The sequence below is a fragment of the Canis aureus genome, chromosome 36, assembly GCF_053574225.1.
Source record: "Canis aureus isolate CA01 chromosome 36, VMU_Caureus_v.1.0, whole genome shotgun sequence".
In the NCBI taxonomy this organism is placed as follows: Eukaryota; Metazoa; Chordata; class Mammalia; order Carnivora; family Canidae; genus Canis; species Canis aureus.
The window spans coordinates 7,708,291-7,722,729 of NC_135646.1; the positions used below are offsets into that span (position 1 = coordinate 7,708,291).

Genomic DNA, 14,439 nt, shown 5'->3' on the forward strand with positions numbered 1-14,439 from the left:
CATGTCAAATTTGTGGCCACAAATCTCAAATGGACACTCAACACTGTCAGACAATTTTTTAAAAGATTTTATTTATTTATTCATGACAGACACACAGAGAGAGCCAGAGACCCGGGCAGAGGGAGAAGCAGGTTCCATGCAGGGAAACTGATGTGGGACTCGATCCCGGGACTCCGGGACCCCACCCTGAGCCAAAGGCAGATGTTCAACTGCTGAGCCACCCAAGAGTCCCACTGTCAGACAATTCTTCGCTGATCTGTAAATTCAGTCTCCCACTTTCCAAGATAATCACTTCCCACTTTTTCTTCTCTCCACAAATCTTTAACACTTCCTCCCATATCCCTTCCATCTTAGCTGATGACATCATGGAGGAGAAAGAGGCTCTTGGAGGAGAACTAGCTGATTTTCACATCATCCTCCCTCCGCCTGTGCCTACTAAGCCAATGGCCACTCCTCATTCCACCTGAGCTGCCCTTTGAGAGTTAGCACACGTTCTTGAAACACATCCTTCTCCAGACTTCTGGGTCTACACACTTGGCTGGTCTTGCTTCTATACTATTTATTGCTCCTTCAGAGCCTCATTTTCTGGCTCTACCTCCACCAAACCTCTATATATGAGAAGGCCCAGAAATCTGTCATTGGCCTTCTTCTCCTATCTATCTACCTTCTCTTCCCAGGAGACCTGAAACATTCTTAAGGCTTCAGATTCTACCTCTACACTGACGGCTTCTACCTCCGGGCCAGACCCCTCCCTAACCTCAGACTCATATGTCCATCTGCCTAACTGGACCTTCCAGTGAGATTTCTATCAGACATCTTAAATTACCATAACCAAAATACAACAATTAACCACTGTGGTAGACTGAATAATGGCCCCCAAAGACATACAGGTCCTAATCCCTAGAGATCTTTAATATTACCTTGTGTGGCGAAAGGGACTTGCAGATGTGACTAATTTAAGAATGTTGAAATAGGAAGAGAATCCTGGATTATTTGGGTGGACTCATGTAACCACAAGCGTTCTTATAAGAAAGAGGCAGAGAGAGACACTGACAGAAGAGTAGGGGATGTGACATTGGAACAAAGAGGTTGGAGCGATGTAGGGAAGAGACAGGGACCGCGGGTGACTTCTAGAAGCTTAAAGGCAAGGAGATGGATTCTCCTCTCAAAGCCACCAGAAAGAACCAGCCCTCTGACACCTTCAATTTAGACTCCTGTCTCCAAAACTGTAAGAGAATTCAGGTGTGTTGTTGTTTAAGCCACCAAGTGTGTGGTCATTTGTTGTAGCAGCAATAGGAAGCTAATACAGTCATGACCACTGCCACACAAGTCCATACCATTAGTAAATGGCAGCAGCACCCAAAGCTCATGAGTTGTCCAGATTTTTCTCTTGACTCATGCCTTACCTGTCAGCAAGCCTGTGAGCTACCTCTACATATGTCCTGACCACACGATTTTTCATGGAACCCGCTATAACCCTAGTCTAGGCCACCAGGCCTTCCTGCTCGAATCCCTACATCACTTCCTGCTTAGTCTCCTGCTCCTATTTTTTTCCCTCATCGGTTTAGTGTTCCACAGGAGCCAGAAGGAACGTTCTGAAGGGTGAAGCTGATCACAACACCCCCCACCCAACTAAAACCCTTCAGTGGCTTCCCATTACACTCAGGATAAAATAAAAATCCCTTGCCATGGCCTATAATCCTTATCATATTGACCTCCTCCTGCCCCATCTCTCTTTGTACTTGCCACTCATCACTACACCCTGGCCGCACTGACACGCTTTCTGACCCCTGTGCATTCTGTGCCCACCCCCTGGCCTTCGCACTTGCAGCTCCTATCACTGACATGCTCTCTCTCTAGATCTTTGCAGGGTCCCCTCCTTCTCATCATCTGTATATCAATGTAAATATCTCCCCCAAAGGGCCTTTCCCGCCACCCTCAGTGTCTGCCGCCAGTGCCTATTTAACCCTATTTTCTCTTCCTCGTAGCATGTGTCAGCACCTGAGATAGTCTTATGGGTTTGGTTATGTGTCTGCTGTGTTAAGTTATGTTATTTATTATGCCCTACAATGCGTAAATAGCTACACAAACTGTGGTACGTAAATACCATGGAATGTGACACAGTAATAAAAAGGAATTCCTACATGCAAAAACATGAATGCATCTCAAGGAAGTTATAAGGGGGTGGTGGGGGAGGGGGGATAAATCCCCCAAAGTCATAACCTGCATGATTCCATTAAAAAATGATAAAATTATAGAGATGGAGAAAAGATTAGTGATTGCCAAGGTTTAGGGATTGGAGGGGAGGTGGGGGTCAGTGTCCATAGAAGGCTGAGCGTTAATTTTAAAAGGACAGCACGATGGAGAACTTAGTGGTGATGAAATAGTTCTGTTATCTTGACTATAGTTGTGATTACACAAATCTATATGTGATAAAATTACACCCACACTATGCTAATATCAAATTCCTGGTTTGGGTCTTATAACTATTTAAGATGTAACCATCGGGGAATAAAAATAACTATCAGATACGAAATAAACTCCTAAAGGATTCCTTAGGGGAAATGAAACACCCATCTATTAAACTTAAAATAAGTCCGTTTGCTCTGTTATGTTTTTAACATAACACACTAAATGTGTTAATTAACATATTTAACAATATTATTAACATATTTAACAATGTCTAGTTCTCCACTAAAACCTAAGCTGTCGGCGGGCAGGACTCAGGCCGTCCTGCTCCCTGCACGTGCCCTGGCGCCAGGCGCATCCACAGCAGGTGCACAGTTGACCTTTATCTGCCTGGTTGTCTGGCTCCTTTCTGACTCGACCCTGCTTCTGGGGAGTATAACCCCGTCGAAATTCTCTCTCCCAGGGGTGTATTTCAGTAGCACTGGGCTATTTGTAGGGTAGCAAAGAGTTAACCAGTCGAATTCCAGACATTGTTTGGCAGGTATGGGGTGCCCACGGGTATCACTCGCGGAGCCTTGAAAGCACACGCTTCATTCACCCTCTGCTAAGGGCCAGGCGCCCTGGCTGCATGGTAGAAGGAGGCGAGTCTATTACACCTCAGTGGATGAGGATTTGGGGTTTTGTCAAGAAATGGGAGGGGCGGAGGAGAGGTAGGCACTCAACCATTTCGTGGACTAGGTATGGAGGCCTTCCACCTCCTACTTCTTTTTTTTTTTTTTAAGATTTTGTTTATTTATTCATGAGAGACAGAGAGACAGAGACATGGGCAGAGGGAGAAGCAGGCTCCATGCAGGGAGCCCAATGCGGGACTCGATCCTGGGCCCTGGGATCAGGCCTTGAGTCAAAGGCAGACGCTCAAGGAATACAGGGCTGGGAACCTGGGGCTCGGGGCTCAAAGGGAGGCTTGCAAGGAGCAAAGCAACCACCACACGTCCACGGTGCCCCAGCGGCGACCTCAGCGTGTCGGGACAGGGAGACTGGTTTCCGGCAGTGGCTTCCTGCTCTCACTGGGCCTCTGCTTTTCTGTCTCCCTGCTGCCCAGGCCTCATCGTGCACGAGGGACCCTCCGTGTACCGCATCTTTAAGCGGTGGCAGGCCGTCAACCAGCAGTGGAAAGTGCTGAACTATGACAAGACGAAAGACCTGGAGGATCAAAAGTCAGGAGGCAGGACAAACCCCCGGACGTCCTCGTCCACCCAGGCCAACGCCCCGGCGTCAGGAGAGGAGGCCGTGGGCACCCCCGGCGCCGAGGAAGGCCCTGCCCGGGCGGCCAGCCACCCCCCAGGCCCCCTGTCCGACCACCACTGTGCTTACACCATCCTGCACATCTTGAGTCACCTACGGCCTCATGAACAGCGGAGCCCCCAGGGCGGGAGCCGGGAGCTCGTCATGAGGGTCACGACGGTGTGAGACGAGCCACCGGCAGCGAGGCCGTGACCGTGCACGGGGGGAGGCTGGGCCGGGAAGGGGCGCCGCCTGGGGCGCAGGTGTGGGGAGGCCAGCGGCCCCCGGGGGGCCCCGGCGTGGAGGGCAGGCGGGGGGTGGTGGGCCTGGAGGGGGCCTGGAGGGGGCCTGGAGGCAGGGTCAGAGCTGGAGCCAGCGAGGCCAGTGTCCAGAGCGGTTTCAGGATTCTCATCAGCGACCCCAATCCTCGACGAGAGCGACCAACTCCGGTGCAAACTCGACAAGGAAGCGCAGCGCAGCCGGAACCTAACGAATCTGCGGGGAAAAACATCCCAGAGGGGCCCAGCACCCAACACCCCCCGGGAGACGTGGGGGACAAACATCCAGAAGGGCCCAGCACCCAATACCCCCCGGGGAGACGTGGGGGCACAAGCATCCCAGAAAGACCCAGCACCCAGCACCCCCCAGGGAGATGTGGGGGCACAAACATCCTAGAGGGGCCCAGCACCCAGCACCCCCCAGGGAGACGTGGGGGACAAACATCCCAGAGGGACCCAGCACCCAACACCCCCCGGGGAGACGTGGGAGACAAACATCCCAGAGGGACCCAGCACCCAGCACCCCCCAGGGAGATGTGGGGGCACAAACATCCCAGAGGGGCCCAGCACCCAACACCCCCAGGGAGACGTGGGGGGCTCGGGGGTGGGCGAAGCCAGCCAGCTGGTGGTGGTGGTGCCGGCGTGTGCACGGGAGCTGGGAGGAGAAGTGCAAAGGGTGTGCGAAGGGAAAGCCCCGTGGCCTGCCTGGTTTCCCCTCCAGTTTGGGTTCATTTCTCCTTGGGCTGTGGTGGGCAGTGGTGGGGAGGGAGAGGGATGGGTGGGGGCCCGGCGAGGATGACGGGCGGCACCTGCGTGGGCCCCCGGGCTCATGGGGTGGGCAGGCTTCCTGGCTCGGGTGGCCTTAGGGACTCCGGGCTGTGTGCGGGGGGTGGGGGCGGTGTTGGAGCGAACCCCCAGACGCAGGGTGACTTCGGCTTCTTTTCAGAACTCCCAATTTCGGAGGGGCTCCGAGGGGGCTTAGGTTTGGAGATGGGTGTCTTTGTGTGCCCTTGTTACTTTATTTTATGGTGGTTTGGTTGGAAGATGTTTACAAGAAACACACGCAACTGGAGAAAAGTACGGATTTCGGGGGGTGGGTGTGTATCCCAAGCAGGGCCGCGGGCTGCGGGGGGTGCAGCCTTCAGAGCTGTCCATCCACGAGTGACCTCCCAGCACCCCAACCCTGCCCGAGGCCAGGCCGTGCTCAGTGTCAGGCCTTCTCCGGCTTTGGTGCAAGCAGAGACCCGAGGACCCCCCCACCCCAGGCTGAGCGCCTCCCACCCAAGGGTCTCCCGGGAGAGCTGCCGCAGCGGACAGACAGACAGACGGAGGCAGTGGCGGGGTGTCCCCCAGGGAGTGGAGCGAGACCAGTCTAAGTATTGGGCAGTCATCCCTCCGTGCTACATGCCCTGGTCCCTCCCGTGCAGCGAGGCAGGGCGCGGGGACCCTGGGGACCCTGGCAGGGAGGCCACGGCGGGTGGGCACCTGCAGAGTTTCTCATTGTCAATGCACAACGGCTGCGCCATCCATGGGTGTGAAAGGGACACTGTCAAGTACTTTTTTAAACTAGTTTTTAGGGTTTTTTAAAACTCTCTGTTGTTTGTATTATTCTCTTAAAAGCTTGAAAATAAAATTTCTTTCCCTATCATTCGTGTTCTCTTCCATATGTGAGTTTGTCCTTCCGGTGTCCAGCTCGGCCTCCGCAGCATACCCTGGACTTGCCCCTCTTCTTCATGTGCTCCGCCCCTAGTGTCTTCTGTGCAAGAAATCCTTTCTCCCTGAGGGTACATATGGGGCAGGTGTGTGTGTGTGTGTGTGTGTGTGTGTGTGTGAACTGGTGGCAAAGCACGGGCCCTCCTGGCCTCTCGCTGGCTCCCTAGCAGATAGATTCCTTCAAGTCAAAGTAAGGGGAACAACCCCCAAACCCTAAGTTTCTGCCCAGGACTCCCAGAAGCAGAGACCGTTAGTGCTCGAGGAAATTGGGAGAGATTTTTACCCCATTGGGTCATTTCAGAGAAGCTGAGAGAACCACAGGCGAGAGCTGTGTTAGGACGTCGTCCTCCTGACAGTTTTCTGTTGAATATCAGAAAAACAAACCCGGGTGGGGGTAGGGGGGCCTGAGAGAGGGCTCGCACGTATCACCAGGCACCAGACCCTTCCTCTCTTGAACTTGCCCTGGCCCTCGGCCTCAGGCCAGCAGTCACTCAGGCAATGTCCTCAGTGGGATGTCCATGTGCTTAGGAAGGTTCCTCCCCTAATGAAGGTCCCAACGCAGCAGGTCAGGAAAGAAATAACTGGTGAGAGACCAAAAAACACATGCAAGGAAAACCTACAAGCAAGGTAAAACCATCAGAAAGTGCAAGTAACTTATGTAGAGTAAAGGTGTCTATTTCTCCAGGCCTTCTAGGAATGGGCCATTCGGTTTAATTCAATATTTATGGAAAATACACATGTGTTAGTTAGACTACATATTTCCGAGAAAAAGAAATCAGAATGCAACAAAATATGCATGTCACCAAAACTACAGTGGCCAGCCATCACGCCATCTTTTTCGGTGATTCACAGGACACTTCAGAATCTCATGGTCATTTAGGGTCATTCAGAATGTGCTTTACTGAATGAGAGGTGATTGATGAGAAGTTCTGACGGCATTCTGGAGTTTATTGGGGCTCGTTTACTGCCAGGACCCTCAGCAGTACCTGGCACACAGTTGGTGCTTAATAAATGTTCTGAATGAGGGGCATCTGGGTGGCTCAGTCAGTTGAGCATCTGATTCTTGATTTTAACTCAGGACATGATCTCAGGGTCATGAGATTGAGCCCCACACTGGGCTCCACGCTCAGCAAGGCGTCTACTTGAGACTCTTCTTCTTCCTCTGCCCCTCCCCCCTTAAATAAATAAATCTTTAAAAAAAAATCTGAATGAGTAAAACACTCCCAGAAGAGCACGGGAATACCTTCGGCATGCTGGGAAACGCCTCCTCCTCTGTCAACTCACACTCTAGCTCCCAAGAGCAATCACAGAGTAGAAAAGAAATGTCAAAAAAATAAATAAAATAAAATAAAAAATGTCAACTTTCAGTTTCTCTACCCAATAGGATGGTCAGTTCCCTGTGTCTTGGGAAATGGAACTTATGGGTACAAAAATGAATGGATTGGGTTTTTATATTTTATAGGCATCTCTCAGGAGCGAGAAGAAGGGCACCCTGACAACCAGAGGCCATTGCCCCTTCTGAATGTGCAAATCACCCTTCAAACCAGCAGACAAATGTCTAGATTTCAGAGAATTCACTGCGTATCATCTGTAAGTATGGCCCCAGGCCTGGGACAAAGGACTAGCTAAGACCCGGTGCTCTCAGTGTGTGCCAGGCTCCGAATTAACTACCGTACATATATCGACACACTTGGTACTCCGACAACTGATGAAGCAGATATCATTATTATTATCTTCGTTTTACAGATGTGGACACTGAGGCAAAAGAGTGAAGTAACCAGGCCATAAACATATGGAATTCAATCCCAGGCAATCCACCGCAGGACAACTGACACCAATTTAAGGGAAATCTGGGTCAGCCCAATGTGGGGAGGTCATCATGGTGGAGGTCTACAGAAAAATTTTGGAAGTTGGGGAAATTGGGAGTAAATAATTATAAACTATTTCCCTACCAAAAAAACCCCAAACCAACCAACCAACCAAAAACTCATAAACCTAAGTGTAGCTAACAATTTTTGTTGTTGTCCAGATAATATGCTGGCTGAATGGATGCCTGTATAATAGAAAGTTGGCTATATCTGAGTCCTGGGGAATTCTGAGAGGACAATGGGCACAGTTCAACCACATTTTTATGGACAAAGGGCCATAAAACATCACAGAGTACTCTCTTTCTAAGGGAAAAAAAAGTAAAAACAAAAATCCTATTTGGAAATTAGGCTTTTGGTCCTGGATCCAAGGGAATGGTGCAGAGTGATGGACTGGGGGCTCTGGTCATAGCCATGAAATTTAGGAGGACCCCACAATTTTGAGCCTTGTTCCTATCTGTCAAATATCAAATCTGTCACCATCTTACAGCACAGAAAATCATAGAATTTTTTAGTCTCTATGAAATAATCTGCTGCTCCTTTGTTATTTTGCCCCCTGGATCCAAGGACTCATAGCAGAGGGTAGAGGGGCATGGCTTGCATACAACAATAACCGATTCCTAAGAGTAATGATGTACTTTATAAACAGAATTCATGATATTGGGGAGGTAAGAAAGCCAGGGGGCAAGGGAAAAACACATTTTGCATTATTCTTCCTCACCTTGTCTCAATTACCCTGTTCCCTAGTAACAAGCAATTGAGCGATTTTCACCTGCAAGGGTCTGAGGCTATAGCGGTGATGCAATGACCCTAAGACCATCCCCGCTACACACCTCCACCCACCCTATTGGCAGAATGACAGGTGGGAACTGGGAGGCGCTTGGGGAGCCAAGGACAATTAGATGACTCTCCAGGATGACTCTTAGTGATCTGAGTCCAGGGTCTGGGCTGTGTTGGGTTGGTGGCCAGCTGGTTAGCTAAGAACCCACTTGTGGCACCAGAGGGAACCCCAAGTCCTTCTTCATGCTGCCTCTTGCCCTAGGCGTCTCCTATGGGACGCCAGCCCATAGGAGCCAGCCAGCCCAATGTGGGAACAGGAATCCAGAGCAAAGGCTTTCTTCCTGCCCAGGCCCCAGCCCGATGAGAACAGCTGTCCTCAGTACCCTCTTGACCTCTGGCTGCCAGGGAGAGCGCCTCCTCTTTATATAGGCCACCCATAACCAGGTGCTAACCACCTCACAATCACACTCAGTTTTGACCCAAAGCCTCAGTAGATAATCAGGGAAGAAGAGGAGCCATGATCAGGGGTGATTTGGGGAAGAAAGGAGACTCAGGCTTACCCCGTGCCTGTGCCCCCTTAATTTGAGAGGGAAAAGTCCTGGAAGCAGAGTGACCTCAATAGCCCTGGTGCTGGTCCAGGTCTCATGCTCTGTATGCCCCAGAGGTCCTGCCAGTGAGGAAAGGCGAGGTACCTAGGACAGACGGCAGCATGGCACACAGCACCGCCAGGGCATTCTCATTCCGGGGGGAGGGGGTCCCCTCTGATGGAGAGGCAGTCATCTGCTTCTGAATCTGTTAAATAAGGAAGCAGATACTCAGGTTCTGCTTCTGATAATACAGCCCTTTCCCCCAATCACTTTTGGGGGGAATAATAAAAACAGCTAAGTGCATAGCATGTTCCATATGTCAAGACTCACCTCAAGCTTTTTATGTATAACTCGTTTAATTCCCCCAAAACCACCCTACAGGTTGAGAACTACTACAATATCTATTTTTCAGGTGAGAAAACTGAGGCCCAGAGAAGTTCAGTGCAAGGCCCGAGGTCATGCAGCCATATACGGCCCTGCTGGAATTTATACCTCAGCAGCCTGGTGCCGTGTGTTGGGCTATAAATGGGTACATCGTACGGCCTCTCAGGAAAGTGGGACCGTGTGTAAAAGGTTTGCCTCGATTTGAGGGGCATTGGAGGGAAATGAATGAGCCCTGTGCCATCTGGGCCACCTGCCCCTCAAAGTCAGCTAATGTCTGCTTGAACGTCCCCAACCCCCACCCTACAGGAAGGCTGATGCCCTCAGCAGGACTCATCAATTTGGATCTTAAAATTTGTTCCAATTGCTTCCTATTCCAATTTTCAGAGTCTCCTGAATTCAGGGTTTCTGTTCTGTCTTATGATGATTCCTCCACTGTAACCGTAGGTTAAACTCAGCCCAAATGTCGGACAGGGTTCCCCCTCCTAGGTTCTTCCTCCCACCCAACACATTATCACTGACACTGTGTGTATTATAGCTTTACTGGGAATTTAATGGTAATTTGAAGATTATTCATATAAAAAACCAGTAGTGAGAAACTGCTACGTGGAAGGTTCTAACCAGGTGGACGTCTCCAATGCCAACCAGATACAACTGTCTTCAAGGATCTCACTGTCTGGTTACGAAGCTCTGGTAAGAGGCTCCGCATTTCTCATCAAAAGCTTTGCTCATGAAAGAGCCTGACAAGCTTACTCTTACTAACTATGAAAAGGTAAATTAGCAATATTCCCTCTCCTGGGGAACTGGCATTTTTAAGAGGAGATCATTTTTAAGCCAGAGGAATAACTCTGTAAGTAGTGGAAGGAGGTCTATTGACTGAGCTGCTCTTTGGATTTCCTCAGGAAGACTGATGCTCTGATGGAGACGAGCAGAAGAGGAGGGTCTGTCTCAGGCCCTCTGAGCTCTCTAATGTCACTTGGTTTGAGCAGCCCTTTTTATGTAGAAGCTGGATTTGGGGTATCACGACTCTGTCCCAGCCAGTGGGCATTCCAAGGGGTGACTTGTTCAGAGGGGGACCCTCCATCCCTCCAACACAGGCTGCTGTGTCTTTTCAAAAAAAGAGATGTCTCAGGGCACCCGGGTGGCTCAGTCAGTTAAGTGTCCGACTCTTGATTTCAACTCGGGTCAGGATCTCAGGGTCATGGGATTGAACCCTGAATTGGGCTTCGCGCTCAGCATTGAGTCTGCTTGGGATTCTGTCTCTACCTCTCCCTTTGCCCCTCCCCCAGGTCCCTGTCATGCACAATAAATAAATAAATAGAGAGATAAATAAATAAATAAATAAATAAATAAATAAATAAATAAATATTCTTAAAAAGAGAGATTGAGATGTGGACGTTCTGGAGTTGCTGCTTTGCCGAGCAGTGGAGAGCCTACACCTGCCTAGTGAATCATGGTGACATTACTGTAAGAACCAGTCCCCCTCTTCAAAACCTCAAGGTTGAGGCATTATTAGCTCATGTTGTCCATTATTCCTCAAGTCATTTTGGTGGACACATGTTGCTTTTTCAGCCAGTGCACCCAAACCCCCTTCCCCCAATACATATAGTTTTGGTAAGGCTGAACCCCTAAACCCACTCTAACCATAGCAGTGGGACTGTGACTCGGGGCTTGGTAACCAATGTATCTTATGTGTCAGTCCACAGGGGTTAGGTCAGAAATGGGCATGTGCCCAAAGCCAATCCAAGTCTTCCATGGGATTTTTCCATCAGAGCCAGTGGGAGACACGATAGTTGTTAAGAACTTGGGAGTCTGGGAAAATGAAAGACCCCACTTTCTGCCACAGGGGAAGCCCCTGTCTTTAGAGCAAGGTCAAACAAAGATACGCAGCACAAAGAGCAGGAGAGAACCACCCTGACTCCTGGATCCATGACTGAGCCCATTCCTTCACTAGATTTCCCAGGACATTTACCGATAAATTGGATTTTTGTTTACATTAATCTAAGCTACATTGATGTCATTTGCAACTAAAAAAATCGATGAATACAAAGATTTCCATACATCCCATGACAAAGCTTAGGCTTAAATCTATGGCACATTGGTTGAGGGGCCAAAGGAATTAGAAAGAGCTGCTTCCCTCTCCTATTGCTTAGGGTCCCAAGTTTGCATTACGACAGCATTTACAACCATTATTCTCCCTTAATTATCTGTATGAATCTGTTCAGGAGCATCCAATGATTAAGTAAGAAGACAATATGCACAGACGTGCATGCAGAGTGTCCTTTTAAATAGTATCATTTGAAAAATTTGTTAAGATTGCTTTGGTGGAGAGGCACCTGGAAGGCTCAGTGGTTGAGCATCTGCCTTGGGCTCAGGGCTTAATCCTGGGGTCCTGGGATCGAGTCCCACATCTGGCTCCCCTCAGGGAGCCTGCTTCTCCCTCTGCCTGTGTCTCTGCCCCTTGCTGTGTGTCTCTCATGAATAAATAAATAAAATCTTTAAAAAAACAAGCAAACAAAGATTGCTTTGGGGGAGACAATGAAAGGACCTAAAGAGAAAAGCAAGCAGCCTTTAATCAGAGCTCTGACTTCAGGCCTTAGGAATGGGAAGGACCCAGTTATGAGGCTACAGAACAGAGCCAGGGTACCAGGATTCATAGCAGAAGGTGGGAGGCAAGGCTGGGAGCAAGATCTTGAGCCAGTGGCCAAAGCCAAAGGGGCTCCCATTATCCTTGGCATTGACCATCCAGATGGTATGGCCGCTCACATGTGCCTCCTCATTGCTGGCACTATTGCTCTTACTGGACTAAGAACACCCTAGTTCTGGACTTTATGGGGACCTACAGAAGCAGCCAGAACCAAGTCAGAATCTCTTCCCTCATGCGCAAATAACTTAGCTTTTCTGGGCTCAGGTTTCTTCACTTTTAAAATAGAGAGAGAGAGATAATTTGTCTCTCAGGATCTTTATAATATCAAAGATAATGCATGTAAAATTGGCAGTGAATGAATTACTGCATCCTCATTTTATTGTTTAACAGAATAATAGGAAAGTTGGAGCATTACCATAATGTATAAAAAGCAAGGTTAGATCAAAGCAAATATGGGTACCTGTCACCAATACTGTGTCTCATTTCGGTTTTCACTCAACTCCATGTAAGAGATAGATACCCAACTAGCAGGAGCTTAAAGAATTAAAGGTTGATTTATTTATTTTCTGTAATGAGATGTCCGGAGTAGGTGGCTGCTGCTCAGTGATGCCACAAGTGACCCGGGCTTGCTCTTTCTGCTCTGGCATCCTTCGCATGTTTGTCGCTCGTGGCTGTACCCTCACAATCTCAAGTGGCCAACTGTAGCTCAAAGCAAGAGAGAAAGGAGAAGGGGTGGCCCTGGTCCCATCCGTCCTTCATATTGGGAAAGCAAAAGCTCTCCCAGAACCATGTTTCCACTCCTGGAGGCTTCCGTGTGTGTGTGTGTGTGTGTGTGTGTGTGTGGCCAGAAATGTGTCTCACAGTTAGTCTTAGCTGCAGGAGGAGCTGGGAAAGTGGTCACTTGCCCTTTTCAGCTCCTGCTGTGGACGACACCAAGGGAAAAGTAGAGGAGGACGGATGGTGCGTAGGTGGCCAGGTCGGCGGCCCTACCCTGTGCGTGCTGCTTTGGCGGGCCATTTGGTAGTATTCTGTTGAATTTAACATGCACATACCCTTCAAACCCAGGGATTCTATTTCTTTGGAATTCTCCGAGAGAGAGAGAGAGAGAGAGAGAGAGAGAAGCAGATGTTGCCTTCTCAAGGAACTTGGGAAAGGAGGATCAGGGTGGTATCGTTGTAATAATGAAACAAATTGGAAAAAAACTAAGTGTCTGTCAACATGGGAGTGATGAAGTGTGAGATGCTGAAACCGTGGGATATCATCCAAGCGGAGAGAATGTCATAGGCCCTGAAGGACTGACAAGGACGGAGCTCAAAGTCATGCTGTCGACCAGAAAACATAAGCTGCAAAGCGACAGGCGCGATGACGACAAAAGTGTAGGAGAACCAAAAAAGGAACCCCACCCTCACTTCAATGTAAAAATGCCATGTCCCAAAAGAATGTGGAAGGGACACCACCCGGCTGATGGGGCTTGTTTCTGGGAGAAGACGAGGTTGGGAATGTGAAGAATAAACCTTCCCTCTGCATTGGTTGCATTTTAACAGTAAGGATGAATTCATGGAATATTTGTGTAGTTTTTAAAATTATTGAATATTATATAGAATTAAATTTCAAATAACCTTCAAAAACAAAGATTAGAAGCTTTCTAGAGGGACCCCTGGGTGGCTCAGTGGTTGAGTGTCTGCCTTCAGCTCAGGCCCTGACCCTGGAGTCCCGGGATCGAGTCCCACGTCGGGCTCCCTGCATGGAGCCTGCTTCTCCCTCTGCCTGTGTCCCTGCCTCTCTCTCTCTGTGTCTCTCATGAATAAATAAATAAAATCTTAAAAAAAAAAAAAAAGAAGAAACTTTCTAGAAAACAGCTGCCTTGTGGTTGGAGGAAATCCTTGCTCCTCTCTCCTGAGAACTTTGCTTTGGAGGAGCTGTGCCCCACAGGGGCGTGGGGAGAGGATCCCAAGGGCCTTCCAAGCTTCTGTGTCTCGATGGTTCCATAAGGGAAGTCTAAGAGTGAGGAGCTTTGCAATTCCTAGTTTATCTGCTGACCCAGTGGAGGGCGAAGGCAGGGAGGAGGACCTCAAGTTGGATTCGGGAGTAGCCTCCCCAACTTTCACTTTGGCCAGGGGCCTCCAGACCAGAGGTTTCCTGGAGAAGCCTCTGCAGCAGCCAGAGACCTTGGCTTTTTGGTTCCACCCACAGGACAGAAGGGCCTGGCTGGCTGAGAGGCGGAGCAGCCGGGCATCGGCAAGAGCGGCCTCCTGCCTTGGCCCAGCACTGCCCAGACGAAGCTGCAGCAGCACCAGCAGCGTCCAGGCTGCTGGCAGTTGGTTCTTGCCCCTTCTGTCTGCCGCTTCTCTTCTCCCCTCTTCCAGATCTCCCCCAGCCAGAGTTTTCCAGAAGCAGCCAGACTCTGCCTTCTACTAACAGATGACGGTGGACCGAGTGTCTGAAGCCAGCGCCGCCCCCCAGCCCCAGTGCCCGTGCCAGGCCGCAGCCCTCGG

General features: G+C 49.7%; 1 protein-coding gene and 1 long non-coding RNA gene across 3 annotated transcripts in view; one reads left to right on the plus strand and one right to left on the minus strand.

The window, feature by feature from the left end:
• MARCHF4 (membrane associated ring-CH-type finger 4) overlaps window positions 1-4,336 on the plus strand; it is a 114,406-nt gene extending 110,070 nt beyond the window's left edge. The window contains exon 4 of the mRNA XM_077885553.1: window positions 3,512-4,336. Coding sequence (XP_077741679.1) covers window positions 3,512-3,879 — 368 coding nt within the window. The 3' untranslated portion in view covers window positions 3,880-4,336. The remainder of the gene's footprint in view (window positions 1-3,511) is intronic.
• A 1,677-nt stretch (window positions 4,337-6,013) lies between these two features.
• On the minus strand, window positions 6,014-8,732 carry LOC144306168 (uncharacterized). 2 transcript variants are annotated; one of them, XR_013373188.1, is made up of 2 exons: window positions 8,271-8,732; window positions 6,014-6,225 (listed from the first exon to the last, which is right to left on the minus strand). It is a non-coding gene; the product is annotated as an uncharacterized LOC144306168 (long non-coding RNA). The 2 variants fall into 2 exon arrangements; XR_013373187.1 differs by having other exon boundaries at window positions 6,928-8,732.
• Window positions 8,733-14,439: the final 5,707 nt, after the last annotated feature.